The sequence below is a fragment of the Callithrix jacchus genome, chromosome 16 (genome assembly GCF_049354715.1).
Source record: "Callithrix jacchus isolate 240 chromosome 16, calJac240_pri, whole genome shotgun sequence".
Classification (NCBI taxonomy): Eukaryota; Metazoa; Chordata; class Mammalia; order Primates; family Cebidae; genus Callithrix; species Callithrix jacchus.
Genome location: NC_133517.1, coordinates 96,755,456 through 96,776,353, shown reverse-complemented (window position 1 = coordinate 96,776,353; position 20,898 = coordinate 96,755,456). Strand labels below are relative to the sequence as shown.

The window sequence follows — 20,898 nt, the reverse complement described above, 5'->3', positions numbered from 1 at the left end:
TTGTTTGTTTTTGAGATGGAGTCTTGCTCAGTCACCTAGGCTGGAGTGCAGTGTCACAATCTCAGCTCACTGCAACCTCCACCTCCAGGGTTCAAGTAATTCTACCGCCTCAGCCTCCCATGTAGCTGGGATTACAGGCGCCTGCCACCACACCTGGCTAATTTTTGTATTTTTAGTAGAGATGGGGTTTCACCATCTTGGCCAGGTTGGTCTTGAATTCCTGACCTTGTGATCCATCCACCTTGGTCTCCCAAAGTGCCGGGATTACAGCATGAGCCTCTGCACCTGGCCGCTACTTCTTGTTTTTAAAATTATTGTCCAATAGGGTTTAGTGCAGTTTTTTTTTTAAGCTTTGATGGTCCCAATTCAATTAAATTCAGCAAATGTTTCTGAAGGGGTATAGGCACTACTTACTATGTTCGCCCTGGAGCTATGAGGCTAAATAAAGTGAGCTCTTTCACAATCTAGAAAGGAAGACAAATAAAACATAATTCAAATATGTGCTAAGAGAGAGGTATGTACAGGGCCCAGCACGGTAGCTCACACCTGTAATCCCAGTTGGGAGGCCAAGGTGGGCGGATCATTTGAGAACAGGAGTTCAAGACCAGCCTGGTCGACATGGTGAAACCCTGTCTCTACTAAAAATACAAAAATGAGCTAGGTGGGGTGATGCACACCTGTAATCCCCAGCTACTTGAGAGGCTGAAGCAGGAGAATCGCTTCAACCCAGGAGGAGGAGGTTGCAGTGAGCCAAAATTGTGTCATTGTACTCCAGCCTGAGTGACAGAGTAAGACTCCATCTCAAAAAAAAAAAAAAAAAGAGGTATATACAGAGTGTCCTTAGAACACAGTTCTGGGAGCTGTTCATGGCTGAGTGGTAGGGTGAAGGAGGAGGCAGGGAGTGGGGAAAAGGATTGTGTTAAGGAAAGTTACAGACAGGATGTTATTTATGTTTGTGGTGAATCACAAAGGATGATTGGGATGTTAACAAACAGCTAAAGTAGCAGAAGGTCATTCAAAATTAACATTTAAAAGTCTTAAAAAGCAGTTTGGGCACCACAACCTGCTCTGTCATTGTATTCCAGTTTTGCTTAAGTGAAGATTAAGTGAGGTAATCCATGTATGGCACACAGTAATTTCACTCCATAAATGTTAACTGCTGTTATCAGGGATAGGGAATTCAAAATGAAGAGACTTCCTGGGGGAAAAAACCTCTACCTTCTTTTTTTTTTGAGACTCAGTCTTGTTCCGTTGCCTAGGCTGGAGTGCAGTGGCGCAATCTCGGGCAACCTCCGCCTCCTGGGTTCAAGCAATTCTCCTGCCTCAGCTTCCTGAGTAGCTAGGATTATAGGTGCCCACCACCACTCCCAGCTAATTTTTGTATTTTTAGTAAGGATGGGGTTTCACCATGTTGGTCAGGCTGGTCTTGAACCCTGGCCTCGTGATCCGCCTCCCAAAGTGCTGGGATTATAGGGATAAGCCACTGCGCCCGGCCTCTACCTTCTTTTCTACAGAAGTACCTAGATGGACTGGGCATGATGGCTCCAGTGATCCTCCTGCCTTGGCCTCCCAAACAGCCATAATCCCAGCTCTTTGGGAGGCCAAGGCAGGAGGATCACTTGAGCCCAGGAGTTTGAGACCAGCCTGGGAACATGGCAAAACCCCATCTCTACAAAAAAAAAAAAAAAAAATTTAAGAAAAATTAGCTGGGAGTGGTGGCACCATGCCTGTAGTCCCAGCTACTTAGGAGCCTGAGGTGGGAGGATCACTTGGGTCCAGAAGGCCAGTCTGCAGTGAGCCACAGTTGCACCACTGCATTTCAGCCTGGGTGACGGAGTGACACCATCTCAAAAACCAAACAAAAACAAAAAAAACAAACACTCCACCTTTTTTTATACAGAAGTACCTATGTGGCAGGCCAGATCTCACTAACATAGGCCTCCATAACAACTGTTTCAGTACTGTGTATTTAAGTTAAATATTAAAAGCCAGTGCCCTTATACAAAGGCTGGGATATAACAAAAGCCCACCAAGAGTTTTACCTAGGCCTTTCCTGGGCCTTAAAGCATGACAAAATAACAAAGGAAGTTTTAGGAGGACCCATTTAGAATTAAACAAGTTTTATTGTGGGTCTGAAGAAACTCCCCAGACCTCCACAAACAAGTTTATCGGGGTGGCTGAAGGAACTCCCCAAACCTCCGTGATTTAGCTGGAGACAAGATAAGGGTAATAGCCCCAGCACCTGGACCCATTTAAATAAATTTACTGAGACCCTAGAGGAAGGTCTTTAGAACTCAGACCTTAGTTATAGATTAAGAAGTTAATCTCTTATCTCTTTAGATGAAGGCATACTTACACATAGGCATATAGCTTATAAGGTATAGCAGCTCTGGAAAACTTTGTAATTTTGAGTTGGTCTGGTGATAATGTCCAAGCCTTCTCCCTGTGACTGGTTGCAGAAATAAATACTCTCTTCCTCCTCAGTTCATCTGCATTTCATTATTGGACCATGAAAACCAGCAGGCCAACCCTCAGTTTGGTCTGGGAACACCTAGGTGGGGCAGGCACAATGGGGCTCATGCTTGTGATACCAGCGGTTTGGGAGGCTGAAGCAAGAGAATTGATTAAGCCAGATGTTAGAGACCAGCCAGGGCAACATAGTGAGACCCTGTCTCTACAAAAAAATTTTAAATTAAAAAAATACAAAGAAGTACCTACATGGTTACTACTATCTAAATTGAGTATTATTTATACATTAGAGTAATAACTTTTTAATATTGTATTTCAGCTATGACCACCAAAGATTATCCATCACTGTGGGGTTTTGGAACAACAAAAACGTTTAAAATTCCCATTGAACATCTGGATTTCAAATACATTGAAAAATGTTCAGATGTTAAACATCTGGAAAAAATTCTTTGTGTGCTCAGGTAAGCATTTAAAAATCATTTCATGTTTTAGTGTGACAATTTTAATTATCTTGCTGTTGCCTTCTGAAAGTAAAAGCTACATTAGAAATATTGCAGAAGGCCAGGTGCAGTGGCTCACACCTGTAATCCCAGCACTTTGGGAGGCTGAGGCGGGTGGATCATGAGGTCAGGAGATCAAGACCATCCTGGCCAACATGGTGAAACCCCCATCTCTACTAAAATACAAAAAATTAGCCAGGCGTGGCAGCATGAGCCTGTAGTCCCAGCTACTCAGGAGGCCAGGTGCAAGGGGATTGCTTGAACCTGGGCGGTGGAGGTTGCAGTGAGCCAAGATCTCGCGTCACTGCACTCCAGCCTGGTGACAGAGCAAGACTCCATCTTAAAAAAAAAAGGAGAAATATTGCAGAAAATTCTTAAATATTGAGATTGTTGTTTTTGACCATGCAGGGTAGGTCCCAAAATAGTGGTTTTGATTCTGTGGTTAGTTTGGAGAGTTCCACCTGTATCTACTGCCAGCATGAGACTTAGGCTAATTAGTATCCAGGAGAGCATTTTTCTTGCCTTCTCTACATTTTCTAGGAGAAGGTAAAGCAGCTGTGAAGACAACTGTTAGGGTGGGGTGTGGTGGCTCATACCTGTAACCCCAGCACTTTGGGAGGCCGAAGCAGGTGGATCATCTGAGCTCAGGAGTTCAAGACCAGCCTGGGCAACAGAGTGAAATCCTATCTATACAAAAAAATACAAAAATTATCTGAGCCTTTAGTCCCAGCTACTTAGAAGGCTGAGGTGGGAGGATTGCTTGGGCCTTAGAGGCTTTAGTGATCCCTGGTTGTGCCACTGCACTCTAGCCTCCAGCCTGGGTGACAAGAGTCTCAACAAAAAACAAAAGCTATTAGAAGGTAAGCTTATCTCACCAGCCTAGGCTGATCAAGTTATTTGGCACTTTCCCACTTCATATCACCTGACAACAAAGGAGGATGACCCACTGCACACTGATTACATGGAAGGTGGTGGGGAGGCCTGAAGGTAGTATCAGAAGGCAGGGAATTAGGGCCTTTTCAGGGTAGAGCCTCATCCTAGTGACTGTCCAACTGAAAATACATCAAATGTGGTTGTGAAAAATGCATATTTGAGGGTCCTATTCCCAGCGATTCTGCTTTAAGAAATCTGGGGTACAGCCCGGCAACATGTGTTTTTAACAATGGAGCTGGCTGATTGATATGCATGTGTTCGAGGAACCCACTGAAGAAAACACTGTCCTGAGGAGTACCAACCTGTGACACCTCTTTTGGATTGCTTTCTTTCTTTTTTTTTTTTTTTTTAAAGACTGGATCGCACTGTGTTGCCCAGGCTGATGTCAGACTCCTCCTGCTTTGGCCTCCCAAAGTGCTGAGGCCTCTCTTGGATCCCTTGAGCTGTTTCCCTTTGGAGGCCAGAGTTCGATCGCAGAAGATGCTTGTGGAGCATGAGCTTACCTTCCAGGACATCTAGTATTCCTATTGCTCTGTGGTGGTTCTTTATTTCTCTATCCCTATTCCTTATCACTGGCTTCTTTCCTTTTTCTCTTTCATCACCTTTGGCTTCCTGTCTTCCTTGTTGGTCCCCAGCCAGATGCTGATGTAATAACATCATTTTCGGAATGGAAAGCGAAAAATCAATAATATCAATTGTTCCCCCCCTCCTTTTTTTAGCAGAATATTATCATGTATGCTTGGCCAAGGACTGATAAATAAAAATAAAAAGTTTATTGGATGAAACAGTTGGAAAGCTACAGTTATAATAATATTGGTTCCAAGAAATTCTATGAATAGTCTAATTTAGTTATAATGTATTGAACTTTGAATTGTTTTTTAAAATTTAATTTGGAAATCAAATTTATTTATATTTTTCTAGAAACATAAGAGTGAACAGACCTACAAGAGACTGGAAAAAGATTGATTTTTCTTAAAAATAAAAGGAACAGATGTCTCCATTTTACTCTCTAAAGAAGGAATTCTGCTCCTTGAGTGGTTGAATTTCAGGGTGTTTTGTTTAAACTGTTTATCTGCCATTTTCTTCCTACCTCTTTGAAAAAAAAAATTAAACTGTGAACAGAAACTCCTTGTTAAAAGGAAGCCCAAATTCTCTTTCTGTCAGTCACTAATATTGAACTTACGAGTTTAATATCATGTACAAAATGAACATATGAACATACATATGTTGAAGAGAAGAGAAAATATTATTCAGCTTTTTTAGATTAAAATTTTCATTTTTTGGTTGATATTAAACTGAAATTTATATGATACATGAGGGTTGAAACATAAAAAACTAAATGATAAAAATTTTTCTTTTTTTTTTTTTTTTTGAGACAGAGTCTTGTTCTGTCACCCAGGCTAGAGTGCAGTGGCACGATCTCGGCTCACTGCAACCTCTGCCTTCCGGGTTCAAGTGATTCTCCTGCCTCAGCTTCCTGAATAGCTGAGATGACAGCTGCCTGCCACCATGACTGGCTAATTTTTGTACTTTTAGTAGAGACCCAGTTTCACCATGTTGGCCAGGCTGTTCTCGAACTCTTGACCTCAAGTGATCCTCCTGCCTCGGCCTCCCAAAGTGTTAGGAATACAGGCCTGAGCTACAGTGCCTAGGCTGATAAAAATTAAATATAGTTAACTATTCACTGATATTTATTGACTTCATCATAAGCTATATATTTAATTAAAAATCAAACTATGAGTCTGCAAACCAGATGCTATCAAGCAAATTGCCATTCATGATCCATAATTATTTTAGTAGTTTTAACTCAAACATGTAAGATTCAGTAAATTTTAATGTTTCAAATGTTTCCCAAAAAATTATCAGAAGCTCTCAGTTATAAACTAGTTGGATAATCCATTTACCCCAAATGAACTACCTGTTTGTGTGTGAGGTAGGAATCTTCTGTAACTGTAGTACCCTTCATTCATAAGCATTCTCTCTTCACATGAAGAGTACAGACAACAACAACGGACAGATGAGTTACCTTTCATTATTCATTGACTCTTGGTGTTTTCATAGTGTGTTAAATGCCTGGTTTCAATTTTTCAACAACAAAAAATACCAGTATTCATTCTGAAAGGTAATTGTATATTCCATGCAGCTGATATTAACAACTTCCATCACAATCTCTGGGAATAATTTGCAGTTCTGAACCATGTTTTAGAAAAACATTTCCAGTGGTCTGTGCAGGATTTGTTCCATTCCATCACTGGTAACAACTGCACTTACTGCAGCAGGAACTTGAAATTCTTCTGTTGCAAACTTTAAGATTGCTGTGAAAGGTGTACTTTCAGGAACAGCCTCGGGTCAGATGTCAGCATGATCTTAAAGGAAACCTTCAAAATGGTGGTACCAGGATGAACCTAGAACCCACGTCAACTCCGCAGAGTAGCCCCATTTCCTCCACAGGGCTGGGGACCACCCTGCCCCACTCACCCTTATTCCATTTTTAAAGTGTGTGATGAAAATTGATTTCTTTGAAGTTCCTTTTTTTTCTTCATTGTATCATTTCATAGATTAGCAGGTGAAAATGGAGAATGCGCAGGTTTAGGAAGGAGACAGTCCAACAGTCCAGCTTTCAACGTTGTGCAGCCCCTGAGATCTGCACAGAACCCCTGTGCTCCATGGAACCCAGCTTGCAAACTGCTGGTCTAGATGATCCTAAATAAGGTGCTAACTCTAAAACTTATTTTTATTTAAGGTCTGGTGAGGAAGGATATTATCCTGAACTTACAGAATTTTGTGAAAAGCACCTTCAAGCCTTGGCCCCTGAAAGTAGAGCTTTGAGGAAAGATAAACCAGCAGCAACAGCAGCCAGTTTTACAGCTGAAGAATGGGAAAAAATTGATGGTGATATAAAGGTATAGAGTAATACCAATTTTCTGTAGATACTGTTGAGACATTGCATGTATGTTTACTTCACTTATCTGAAATCCTCAGCTTCTTGTTTGTCAGTAAAGGGCTTTTCAGTGGCAATTAGGCAGGATTGGTCGCTTTTGACACCTGGGGAACATTGCAAATTTGTGTGTGTGTGCACGTCCATACATGTGTGTATTTAAATTGGCTGAATAATATTCCGTCCTATTTTTTAAAAACCTGTGATTTGATCAGCTTCAATAAATAGTGCTGTATAAACAAACATGTTTGTTTGTGACTTATTTATTTATTTTGAGACAGGGTCTTGCTTTGTTGCCCAGATTGGAGGGCAGTGATGATATCTCCACTCATTGCAACCTCTGCCTCCCAGGTTCAAGTGATTCTCCTGCCTCAGCCTCTAGAGTAGTTGGGATTACAGGTGGCTGCCACCATGCCCAGCTAATTTTTATAATTTTAGTAGAGACGAGGTTCCACCATGTTACCCAGACTATTCTCGAACTCCTGACCTCAGATGATCTACCCACCTTGGCCTCCCAAAGTGCTGGGATTTGTAATTTTTTTGCACCTCCCTAATTATTTTCTCAGAATAAATTATTAGAACTCACATTGCTTGGCAGGTATGGTCACTTACACCACCTGTAATCCCAGCACTTTGGGAGGCTGAAGCAGAAGGGTCACTTCAGGCCAGGAGTTTGAGACCATCCCGGGCAATGTATTCAGAGCCGTCTCTACAAAAATACAAAAATTAGCTGGACATGGTGGCAGGTGCCTGTAGTCCCAGCCATTCAGGAGGCTGAGATGGGAGGATCGCTTTATCCTGAGAGATTGAGGCTGCAGTGAGCTGTGATGGTGCCACTGCACTCTGGTCTGGGAGACAGAGTGAGACCCTGTCTAAAAAAACAAAAAACAAGAGAGAGACACAAAACTTTAAATTGTTTGATCAAAGGATTTGAATGTTTTTAAGGCTTTTAAAACATATTTCTCTGTTCTCAGAAAAGTTGTACCTTCATATACCACCCTCAACAGTATGTAAGAATGTCCAAGCCAGGTGCAGTGGTGTGTGCCTGTAGTCCCACTTACTCAGGGAGGATTGCTTGAACTCAAGACTTTGAGGCCAGCCTAGACAATACAGAGAGACCTGGTATCTTTATTTGAGAGAGAGAGAGAGAGAGAGAGAGAGAGAGAGAGAGAATGATGCCCATTTTTAGGTATTCTTGGCTGGATACTGTAATCATTTTTAGTCAATTGAATAGTTGAAAAAAATGGTAGTACAGTAATCCCTTCATATCTTTGGAGCATACATTCCAAGACCCCCTGTGGATGCCTAAAACTGCAGATAGTACTGAAGCCTAAATATACTGTGTTTTTTCCTATATATATACATATCTATGATAAAGTTTAACTTATAAATTAGGCACAGTAAGGGATTAACAATAACTAAAAAACACCAAGTATAACAACACAGTTTTAAGAGTTAATGTGAATATGAGCTATCTCTCTTTCTCTCAAAATACCTTACTATATTTTACTCAACTATTTTTGGACTGCAGTTGACTGTGGGTAACTGACACCACAGAAAGCAAAATTACAGGTAAGGACAGGGCTATTGTAGCATATTTTTTGATTACTAATAAAGTTGAGTTATTTTTCATGGATCTGTCACTTAAATTTCTTCTTAAATATTTACAGACTTTTCATCAGTTTTATTGAGGTATAATTTACATTCCATAAAAATTACCAGCTTCATAGTGTACATTTCAGAGTTTTGACAAATGGATATGATACAGAACATCTCCGTCACCTCTAAAAGTTTTCTCTTGCCCACCTGCAGTCAGTGTAGACCCACCGCCCGGTATCTGGCAACCACCGAACTGTCACGATAGTTTTGCCTTTTCTAGACTTGCATTTAAATCTTATCATACAGTATGTTATCGAGTGCCTGTGTGTCTTCTTCACTTATATAATGCTTTTGAGATTCATCTATGTTGTTGCATGTGTCCATATTCACTCCTTTTGAGTTACTGAGTAATACTGAATTGTATGAATACCCTATAGTTTGTTTACCCACTTACCTTTGATAAGACCCCCAGTGGATGCCTAAAACCTAGTTAATACCGAGTCCTAAATATACTATGTTTAAACTGCCAAAATGTTTTCCAACGTGGCTGTACCATTGTGCAGTCCTGAACAGCAATATATAAAATTTCCAGCAGCTTTATATCTGGTCTGCACACAGTATGGTCAGTTTTGTTAGTTTTAGCCATCCTACCAGGGTTCTCATTATGGTTTTAATTTGCATATCTCTAATGCCTAATGATACTGTCTTTTCACGTAACTTCTATTGTGAAGTGTCTTTAAATCCTTTGCCTGATAAAAAAATAAATTGCATTGTTTGTGTTCTTATTATTGAGTTGCCAAATATTTGTTCTTTATTAGAGACGTTGCTCTGTTGCCCAGGCTGGAGTGCAGTGGTGCCATCATGGCTCACTGCAGCCTTGACCTCCCAGACTCAAGAGATGCTCCCACTTCTGCCTCCAGAGTAGCTGGGACTGCAGATGTGTACAACCATGCCTGGCTAATTTTTTTTTTAATTGTTTGTGGCAACAGGGTTTCACTATGTTGTCCAGGCTATTCTTGAACTCCTGAGCTCAAATGATCCTGCTACTTTGGCCCCTCAAAGAGCAGGGATTACCGGCATGAGCCACCATGCCTAGCCATCTTTTCAATTTATTTTTAACACTATCTTTGGAAGAGTAAAAGTTTTAACTTTTGATGAAATCCTATTTTGTGAGTTGTTTGGCCTTTTATGTTTTGTCTAAGAAATCTTTGTTTAATAGAACAAAAAGTGTTCAAGCACCATTTAATAAAATATTATCTTCAAATTTCTTGGTACCATTGTCAAAAATCAGTTGACAAAAGCTGGGTGTGGTAGCACATGCCTGTAGTCCCAGCTACTCATGAGGCTGAGATGAGGGAATCACTTGAGCCCAGGAGTTTTAGGCTATTGTGCACTATTTCAGGCCTGTAAATAAATGCTTAACTCTAGGCTAGAAAACATAGCAAGACCTCATCTCTAAAAAATCTCTTTAAAAAAAATCCATCGGGCTGAGCACAGTGGCTCACATCTGTAATTCCAGCACTTTGGGAGGCTAAGGCAGATGGAACACTTGAGGTCAGGAGTTTAAGACCAGCCTGGCCAACATGGCAAAACCCCATCTCTACTAAATACTAAAAATTAGCTGGGTATGGCGGCATGTGCCTGTAGTCCCAGCTACTCAGGAGTCTGAGGCACAAGAATTGCTTGAACCCAGAAGGCAGAGGTTTCAGTGAGCTGAGATGGTACCACTATACTCCAGCCTGGATGACAGGCAAGACTGTCTCCAAAAAAAAAAAAAAAAAAGAAAGAAATAAGGATCCATTGACCTTATGTGTGGGTCTATTTCTGACTCCCTCAGTTATGTTTCATTTTATTTTTAATATTTATTTTATGTTCCTTGATGAGCAAGTGTACCCCATAAGCAGTCTATTTTAAATGTCCATCTTTGCTCCATTACCTTCTTGTCTTGATTGTAATAGTTTTACAGTAACTCTTGAAATCTTACTGTGATAAGAGGCTGGAGGTAGTGCAAGTCTTCCACTTTTGTTCTTTCTAAAAGTTGTTTTTGCTATCGTACATCTTTTGCTTATTACCAAGTAACTTGCTTGTGTTTGGGTTGGGATTATGTTGAATTTATGGATCAATTTTGGAAGAACTGACATTTTAACAATATTGGGGTTTCAGATCCATGAACATTATATATTTCTTCATTCATTTAAGTCTTCAATTTTTTACAGCAATGTCTTATAGTTTTGAGTATCTTGCATATTTTTTGCTAAACTTATTCCTACGCATTACATATAGCTCATGCTATTGTAAATGTTTTTGTAATTTCAAGTTTTTGCTCAACCTGTCACCTCAGTTATGAAATTTTGTTTTTTTCATTGTAGTGAAATACATATTACATAGAAATCATTATCTTTACCAGTTTTAAGTGTACAGTTCAATAGTGTTAAGCATGTTCACATGCTCATGCAACCACTCTTCAGAGCCTTTTCATCCTGCAAAACAAACACTGTACTCATTAAACAGCTCCCCATAATTTTTCCCCATTCCCCTATGCCCTGGCAACCATCATTCTATTTCTGTTCCTATAAGTTTGACTACTCTAGACACCTAATTTTAATTTCAATTTTTAATTATGAGAGTTTGTATATATCTAATTGCTTTTTCTTACTGACTTCATTTCCTGCAATTTTGTTTAATTCATGGATTAGTTCTAGGAACGTTTGTGTAGATTTATTGGATTTTCTACCTGCAGGATCATGCCATCTGTGAAAAATGAGAGATTTGCTTCTTTTCCAGTCTGCTATTTATTTATTTTTTACTTGCCTTGTTGAACTGGCTAGAACCTCCAGTATCGTGTTCAGTAGAAGTGGTAAGAGCAGGTATCCTGCCTACTTCCCAATCTTACAGGGAAATCATTCTGCCTTTCACTGTGAAATACAATGTTAGCTTTAAATTTCGTGTAGATGCCCTTTATTAAGTTGAAGAAGTTTCCTTCTGTTCCTTGTTTGATGAGAATTTTTATCATGAATGGGTTTTGAATTTTGTAAAATACTTTTTCTGCATTTGAACAGATGATCTTCTTTGTAGTCTGTTAATAAGGTAAATTATGTAGATTGTTTTTAAATATTACACCAACCTTACATTCCAGGATAAACTCTACTTGGTCATTATATATCTTTTACAAATATATTCCTGGATTTGATTTGCTGAAATTTTGTGAAGGATTTTTGTGTCTATGATCATGAGAGACACTGGTCAATAGTTTTATTTTCCTGTAATGCCATTGTCTGGTTTTGGTAGCAGGATGATGCTGGCCTCATAGGAGGAGTTGGGAAGTATTTTCTCTTCTTCTGTTTTCTGTAAAAGTTGGCATATAATTGCTATTATTTCTTTCTGAAATGTTTAATTCAATTCACTGTTGACACTATATAGTCCGGGGGTTTTCTTAGTAGGAAAGACTTTAACTGTGAATTCAATTTTTCAAATAAATGCGAGGCTATTCGGGTCACCTTTATAGCTCTCTTTCTGTACAGCTTCCTCCTCTTTGGCACTTTTTCCCCGGAATCCTCACAGTCTTCGCCTCCCTAGGGTGTAAACTCTGTCTGCTGAATCCATTGAGGCCACCGGGTTCTGTTTGAGTACCTTTCCTGGGCTGCAGCCTGCAAACTGTAGGCAATGAGTTGGAGCAAGTGTAGGGCTTACCTCAATCACTGTCCTGTGCCACCTGTTGTCTAGTGTCTGAACACCATCACTCCATACATTGTACCCTGTTTTCTAGAATTTAGGCAAGAAGGTAAATCCAGTCTCTGACTCCATCAGGCCACAAGAAGTCCCTTTAGTGATTTTTCTTTTTTTTTTTTTTTTTTTTTTTTGTCTGAGACGGAGTCTTACTTTATCACCCAGGCTGGAATGCAGTGACTCAATCTTGGCTCACTGCAACCTCTGCCTCCTAGGTTTCAAGTGATTCTCCTGCTTCAGCCTCCCGAGTAGCTGGGATTAACAGGTTCCTACCACCACGCCGACCTGATTTTTGTGATTTTTCTATCAATATGTTTCTCATTGTTTTGTAAGAGTTCTGTACTGTATATTGCAAATTTTCCTCTAGCTCATTGTTTACCTTTTAAATGTGTGTGGTATATTTTATTTTTTAAAATGTTTATGTAATCACATAAAATTTTATCTTCAATTTTATTCTTTAAGATCTTTTATAGTTAGGATGGTTTTCTCTCCACCAGATACATATTTACTTATATTTTCTCAGAGTTTCTTCACAGTTTCATTTTGCTTAAGAAATAATTTTTGGGCTGGGCATGAGTGGCTCATGCTTGTAATCCCAGCACTTTGGGAGGCCAAGACAGGTGGATCACCTGAGGTCAGGAGTTGAAGATAAGCCTGGCCAGCATGGTGAAACTCTGTCTCTATTAAAAATACAATCAGCCAGGCATGGTGGCGGATGCCTATAATCCCAAATACTCCAGAGGCTGAGGCATGAGAGTATCACTTGAACCCAGGAGGTGGAGGTTGTAGTGAGCCAAGATCACACCATTATACTCCAGCCTGGAAGACAGAGCTAGACTCTGTCTAAAAAAAAAAAAAAAGAAAAAAATATACATATATAAAAAGCAGATTCTAGAGAACCAGTTTTTTAGTTTACTGTATTTTATTCATCTATTTCTAGAGTTGAAAACAATTTTAAAACATCTAGAAACAATGTTGAGGTATATGTATTCTATAACTTAGAATGCTGCTTTTTAAATTTTCAGCCTTTTCATTTTATTGGCTTGAGTTCAAAAATACAACTAATCTTCCAGTCAAAAATAGCACTTTATGCCCAGACATTTTGGCCTTGTTTTCAGGATGTTGACAGCTTGATTTTAGTTGAAGAGCCTACTTTTTGCCCCGTTCTGTGTCTTTGCTCTTCTTCACCACTTTTTTTTTTTTTCTTTTGTGATGGGATCTTGCTCTGTCACCCAGGCTGGAGTACAGTGGCACAATCATAGCTCACTACAGCCTTGAACTCGGGCTCAAGTGATCCTCTTGCCTCATCCTCCCAAGTAGCTGGGATTACAGGCATTTACCACCACACTCAGCTAATTTTTTTGTAGAGACTGGGGTCTTGCTATGTTGCCAAGGCTGGGCTAGAACTCCTGTTGGCCGCTTCGTGAGTTAGTCTCCCATTCCCTTGCCTTTCTTTTACACTTTGTTTGCCACTTGTCCCCTTTTCTCCATTCTTTCTTGCTTCCTTCCTTCTCCATAAATCTTCCTCTTATCTTTTACCTTTGTCACGTTACTGCTTTTCTTTTTCTTCTCATATTTCTCTTTGCCCCTTTTCACCCTCCCTACTTTCTATACAGATAGGTCAGATAAATTTAGTTTCTTTTGCTGTATCCAAGTGCTTTTAAGAGTGTCTGACAAATGTCTAACAAATGTTAGAACCCTCAATACACCTTTTCTGAATTATAAGTAATAAAATTTCACAGATAATCTCTTACTCATTTTTTTTTTCTGGCACCTGTCACAACTCCAATTAATAAACATTAAGAACCTATTATATGTCAGACACTGAATCACGAAGATGAAAGTAAGACTAGGCCCTGCCCTCAAGGAATTTACAGTATAGGAAGAGAGACTAACAGTAGATGGCTTGTAAATCTTTATGCTAATATATTATGGAGGAGAAGCACTTTTAGCCAACTAGAAAGTTCTGGGAAATCTGGGAAAAGAATGATGAATAAGGTCTTGCAAGATAAAAGTAGGAAGGGTAACAACAATGTGTATATACTTAACAAGACTGAACTGTAGACTAAGAATGGTTAAGGGGGCAGATTTTATTATCTCATGCATATTTACCATAATTTAAAATAAAAAGTAGGAAATGTGTTCCAGATAGTGAGAATGGCAGGATCACATTGTCTAAAAAATTGACTCATAGGGAACTATGATAAATATAGTTGACTCTTGAATAACACAAGGAGTTAGAGGCACTGTCTCCTTGCATAGTCAAAATCTACTTACAACTTTTGACTCCCCCAAAACTTAACTACTGATAGTCTATTGTTGACTGAAAGCCCTGCCAAGAACATAGTTGATTAACATATATTTTGTATGTTATACAGATTATATGCTGTATTCTTACAATAAAGTAAGCTAGAGAAAAGAAAATCATAATGAAGAGAAGATATATTTACTATGCATTAAGTGGAAGTGGATCATCATAAAGGTCTTTATCCTCATCATCATCACATTAGGCGGAGGACAAGGAGGCCCAGGAGGGGTTGGTTTTGCTGTCTCAAGGGTGGCAGAGATGGAAGAGGTGGAGGAGACGAAAGGAGAGGCAGGTGCACTTGGTGTAACTTTATAGAAAATATCATAATTTGTCTGACTTTTGCTTTTTCATTTCTCTAAAAATGTTACTATATGGTGCCAATTCTTCCACTGTTTGTTTTAGTTTTAATACCCATATCACAGAGGGTAGATGCTGTGAAAGAAGTCAAACAGTCTTGAGTAGTCAGAGCCCTTGTGCCAGATTGTCCAATGTCCGTTTGTTTTCTGGCATTGCTGCTTCTCCGTCTTCTCATTGTCTTGCACTGGTTCAGAAGCCCTTCTTCATGAAGTCATCTTCTGTTCATTACTGTGGTGTGGTGTTAGCACTTGAATTTCTCCAACATCCATATCTTGAAACTTTTTTTCCCCATATTCATGATCTCTTTTATGATTTCCTTAATTTGCTGTGTTGTAAATTCTATGAAATCCTGGACAACATCTGGACAATTTTTTTCTAGATGGGATTTATTGTTTCACGGCTTTTCTTTTTCTAAGAGATGGGGGTCTTGCTCTGTTGCCAGGGCTGGAATGCAGTGGCTATTGACAGGCAGGGTCATAGAGCACAGTACAGCCTCCAGCTCTTGGTCTTAAGCGATCCTCTTGCCTCAGCCTCCTGAGTAGCTGGGGCTACAGGTGCATGTGCCACCACTCCTGGCTTAATGGCTTTTTCTATAATAATGATGGCATCTTCAATGGTATAATCCTTCTAGACATTTATGATGTTCTATCACGGTTCTCTTCTGTAGTATTGATAATCCTTTCCATAGAGTAGGGCATGTAATGAAGTTCTTAAAGGTCTTTGTGACCGCCGGATCTTGAGGTTGAATTAGAGATGTTGTGTTTGGGAATAAGTAGACCACTTGACCCCTTTGGTCTTGAATTCATGGGGTTCCGGGTTGCCTGTGACATTGTCCAACATCAAAAGAACTTTAAAAGGTAGTCCCTTAGTGGCAAGGTACGTCCTGACTTCAGGAACAAAGCAGCGATGGAACCAATCCAGAAAAAGCGCTCTTGTACAGGCCTTCTTGTACAGCCAAGACTGGCAGCTGGTGTCTATCTTTTCCCCTCAAGGATTGAAGGTTCACAGCATTTATAGATAAGGTCAGTCTTGATCATAAATCCCACTTCATTTGCACAAAATAGTAGAATTTCCCTATCCCTTCTTGCCTTAAATCTTGGTGCTTGCTTCTGTTCCTTACTAATAAATATCCTTTGTGGCATTTTCTTCCCCCCAGAATACAGCACTTTTGTCTACATTAAAAACCTGTTCAGGCAGATATTATTTCTCTTTGGTGATTTTCTCAGTGGCATCTGGAAACTTGTGTGCTGCCTTTTGGTTGGCAGAAGCTGCTTTTCCTGTTCTCTTAACATTTTAAAAACCAAACCTCCTTCTAAAATTCAAACCATAATTTGCTGGCATTCAATTTTTCAGCTTTAAAGATCCATCATCTTCCCTTTGCTTTAAGTTGTAATATGATGACTTTGCTTTTTCTGAAATTATATTAGAGTCTATAGGAATGTCTTTCTATTTCTTTTTTCTTTGTTTCTTTTTTTTGAGACTGAGTCTTGTTCTATCACCCAGGCTGGAGTGCAGTGGCACAATCTCGGCTCACTGCAACCTCCGCCCACAGGTTCAAGCAATTCTTATGCCTCAGCCTCCCTAGTAGCTAAGATTATAGGCACCTGCCACCACACCTGGCTAATTTTGTATTTTTAGTGGAGACGGGGGTTTTACCATATTGGCCAGGCTGGTCTGGAACTCCTGACCTCAAGTGATACACCCACTTTGGCCTCCCAAAGTGCTGGGATTACAGGCATGAGCTACCATGCCCAGTCAGGAATATCTTTCTTACATCAATCTTGCTTTCACATGAAGGCTGTATTTTTAATTCAAGATAAAAAAGCATTTCACAAGAAGTGCCGTCTTTGCACCTGATGGTGTAGCTGCAGTGATGCAACGATAGGCTCATTAATTTTCTTTTCTTTCTTTCTTTCTTTTTTTTTTTTTTTTAACACAATGGTCCTTAAGCTGGATTCACCTATTTTGAAATGGTGGGCAACTGTAGCTGAAGATCTTAATCTCTGGCACATATCAAGCCATTCAATTTTTCTTGTAATATCATGTGTTTTCTCTGCTTCTTGGGAGCACTTCCAGGATCACTAGTGACACTTTATATGGATGTCATGGTGTTATTTAAGGTTTACACTATTGCACTAAACATCATAAAAATATGTGAGAACTGTGAGAGATCACTTTTTATGGCAAGATGCAATTTACTGGAGAGACAAACTGTTCATGAAGAAATGACTAGTGAGTGTCACAAGGCATTTGAAGCAGATACTTGTAACACTTCAGCTTACCACAATAGCAACAAGAGGTAGCTGTGAAATTATTACAGTATTATAGTGTGTACTACAGTCAGTTTTATGCAGTTATGATTTAATACTGCATCTTTATGTCTTTTACATTTCTCTTTGCTGTGAGTGGTGCCATTTATGGTCTGTAAGTGTGTGGGTAAGTTTTGATTAATTTTAACTTTTTATAATTGGTGTATAATTTATGGTAGTAAATGATAAAGTAGACTAGTATCTACATATATTTTATGCATTCATTAAATGCCTAACATTATCTTAAATTTTTCATATTTCTAGTTCATCTGTGAGTTTTTTCAAATTATCATAAATCTCCAAAAATTTTTCCAATATTTGTATTGAAAAAAATCCATATATAAGTGGACCCATGCAGTTCAAACTCGTATTGTTCAAGGGTCAACTCTAGGTCTTTCTTATACTTGGTTAATTATTTCAAACTATATATTTACCTTTTTCTCTATTCTCAGAGTTGGGTATCAGAAATTAAGAAAGAAGAAGATAAAATGTACTTTCATGAAACCGAGACATTTCCGGCAATGAAAGATAATTTGCCTCCAGTTCGTGGTTCAAACAGCTGTCTTCATGCTGGCAAAGTAGGTCTTTTTGATATCTTTGTGGGTGGAAGGGGAGAGGATTGTTGTTGTTTATTAAGGGGCAATCTCAGTTTAATTGGAACAGCCTATGTGTGCTGTCCTCTAGGAGAGTCGGGAGGTTTTTCAGCTGCCTGGGAACTACCACCTTCTTTAATAGGCTGTATCCCATTACTTGGAGATTAAAATGAAACAGTTTTTTCTTTGAAGTCTTGTACCTTGGGTTTATTTACACACACATACCCTATCTCTTCTGCCCAGTTTTGATGAGAGCAAAAGGTCTGATTCAGTGTGTGAAAATTTCAGGGAACAATTATATATATCCAGTAGGGCTACAGAGGATATATCATATTCCATAATTTAATTATGTATTTAAAATAGTAAACAGATACTTTCAGTACTTATAAATGTCATTCCTCGATTTAGTGCATGTTGTTTTCCCCTTATTCCCATTTCTCTGTGGTTGGTCCCTATTTTGTCACATAGACCTCTCCTTTTTAATCCATGGGTTCCATAGAGAAGGGGCCTGTTGAAGTTCCAGGCCCATTCTATTTAACTTTAGATTGAAACTGGGGTTCCTGGCATCCATATGACCCTGTAATCCATATGACCTTGGGGAGTCAGGTGACTCCCCAAGTCTTTTCATTCTAGGTTAACTCATTCTTGTTTTTCTCATCTTTTCTTTGAATCAATTTTATTTTTAAAATATCCAGGGCCCTTCATCACTCTGCTCCGTGATAATTTACCTTCTTGGATCTTTGTATTCCTCATTAGGAATTATGCAGGTAGCTGAGGTGCACGATAATCTGGTGAGGATGCCACTATCTGCAATCAATGAAATTGTATTTATTGAATAGTCGGCCAGGCACGGTGGCTCATGCCTATAATCTCAGCATTTTGGGAGGCCGAGGCAGGTGGATTATTTGAGGCCAGGAGTTTGAGACCAGCCTGGCCAACATGGTGAAACCCCATCTCTACTAAAAATACAAAAACATTAGCCAGCATGGTGGCATGTGCCTGTAATCCCAACTTCTTGGGAGGCTGAGGCATGAGAATTGCTTAAACCCAGGAGGTGGAGATTGAAGTGAGCTGAGATCATGCCACTGGCCTCCAGTCTGGGTGACACAGCAAAACTCTGTCTCAAAAAAAAAAAACGGCCAGGCCCAGTGGCTCACGTCTGTAATCCCAATACTTTGGGAAGCTGAGGCAGGCAGATCACTTGAAGTCAGGAGTTCAAGGCCAGCCTGGCCAATATGGTGAACCCTTTCTCTACTAAAAATACAAAAATTATCCAGGCGTGGTGGTGGGCAACTTAATCCCAGCTACTGGGGAGGCTGAGGCAGGGAATTGCTTGAACCCGGGGGGCAGAGGTTGCAGTGAACTGAGGTCTTACCACTGCACCCCATCCAGCCTGGGTGATAGAGTGAGACTCCATCTCAAAAAAAAAAAAAAAAAAAAAGTCCCTGTGTACTAAGACTTTGCTCTGAAAATATAATAATATAACTACGAATAATACTTGGTCATTGCCCTGAAAGAGCAATGGGTAGACAGACTAGTGGTATAGTATGGTCTAGGAAACCCTTGAAGTTCCAGAGATTCTTCCAAGGGGTCCAGAAAGTCAGCGCTATTTTGAAAATAATACTAACGCTTTGTCCTTGTCACTGTGTTGGTATTTGCACTGAGGATAAAGCTGTTGTTGCCTTAATGTGAAGCAAGGCAGGCAGCACACTGTACGTACAGTAAAAACAAATTCCAGTTTTACTTAATACCTTTGATAAAATAATAGAATGTTTACTTTGTTAGATCTTGAACATCAAGGATATGGCCTTTTAGTATTTTGTGTGACAAAGTGAGAAGTATGCAGAAAGCATTTTCCTACATAGTGAAATAAGATGGTTATGATATGATGCATAGTCATGTTTTCCTGGAATGCTGTTTTTACTTGAAATAATGGCTGACAAACTATCATTATTCAGACTTGGGATTTTGGCAGAAATTCTGTTGAAAGTGAATGAAGGAGGCCTGTCACTTTAAGGAAAACAACTCACGAAAATCTGAGCTTTCAAGTGCAAATTAGGGCCAGGCAAGAAAGGGCAGGGGTTTATGCCTTTGGGAGGCCAAGGCAGGTGGATCATTGAGCCCAGGAGTTCAAGGCCTGGGCAACATAGCAAGACCCCATCTCTACAAATTTTTTTTTTTTTTAATTAGCCTGGTATGATGGCATGTGCCTGTAGTTCTAGTTCCAGCTACTCAGGAAACTGAGGTAAGAGGCCAAGGCTGCAGTGAGCCATGATGGTACCACTGTACTTCAGTCTGGGGGACAGAGCAAGACCCTATCTCTAAAAGCAAAGTGCAAATTAGGGCTTTAGGTATTAAATATTTTGTATAATATAATATCTAGTAATTTAGATACTATGTGTTTCTCAAATATCTGCTTGTGACAGAAAATAGCCCTTAAGGGGGATACTTGTCAGAGGACAATTAAAACAAATTTCAAACTCTGATTGGCTTCTATTAACGATTCGTGAATCAGGATGACATCTCTTCTAAAAATTTAGAAAAATGTGCTCCAATGGCCATGGCAGAACCCCTGGTTTTTATAAGGTAGCTTGAGCAGGGACAAGGAATATAAAAAGTAGACCGTTAAACAACAGGCTACTCTGCATTACTTTCCTTATAAAGGTTAAAGCAGAGATTTGTCTATTATTACTGTCTCTTGATTTCTCCAGTCAGATAAGCAACTTAGTTTTGGTTTGCTTATGTGGAACTTTAGCACTAGTGACTACATTTTAGATTAGTCTGTTGGGGCCTAGTGCAGGAGCTTAGTCCAAATTAGTGATCTCCTATAAATTTTATTTAACATGTTTGAAAATCTTTTTTGATGCATTCCATGCAGATATTAACAAATTATGATTTTTAAAATTGTATAATGAAATGTGTGACTATTTGGAAGACCTGTATAACTCCAGTGACCAATAATTTTGAAGAGTATGTGAGTGTCATTGTAGAAAATAAAAAGTTCCTCTTCAAAGTTTCCCTTCTTGTTAAAGAATAAAAAATAAATATTAGAAATAATAGTTTATTTTATAGACTAACTTCCTTCAAATCCTTCTTGCTTTTTGCTAATAACTTTTTGTTAAGCCCTATCCTACGTAGCTGTTAGATATAAAGAAATGAGTACATT

The 20,898-nt window shown here is 39.3% G+C and overlaps 2 protein-coding genes and 1 pseudogene across 3 annotated transcripts in view; 1 reads left to right on the top strand and 2 right to left on the bottom strand.

Moving 5' to 3' along the window:
• The window catches only part of SPAG1 (sperm associated antigen 1), a 74,545-nt gene that overhangs the window by 1,763 nt on the left and 51,884 nt on the right, over window positions 1-20,898 (top strand). For both annotated transcript variants that reach the window (XM_035276618.3, XM_035276619.3), the window contains exons 2-4: window positions 2,789-2,930; window positions 6,646-6,805; window positions 17,592-17,717. In XM_035276618.3, coding sequence (XP_035132509.3) covers window positions 2,791-2,930; window positions 6,646-6,805; window positions 17,592-17,717 — 426 coding nt within the window. In that variant the 5' untranslated portion in view covers window positions 2,789-2,790. The remainder of the gene's footprint in view (window positions 1-2,788; window positions 2,931-6,645; window positions 6,806-17,591; window positions 17,718-20,898) is intronic.
• The window catches only part of FBXO43 (F-box protein 43), an 88,329-nt gene that overhangs the window by 41,508 nt on the left and 25,923 nt on the right, over window positions 1-20,898 (bottom strand). The window lies entirely within an intron of this gene.
• LOC103788693 (ubiquitin-fold modifier 1 pseudogene) lies at window positions 2,926-6,570 on the bottom strand (annotated as a pseudogene).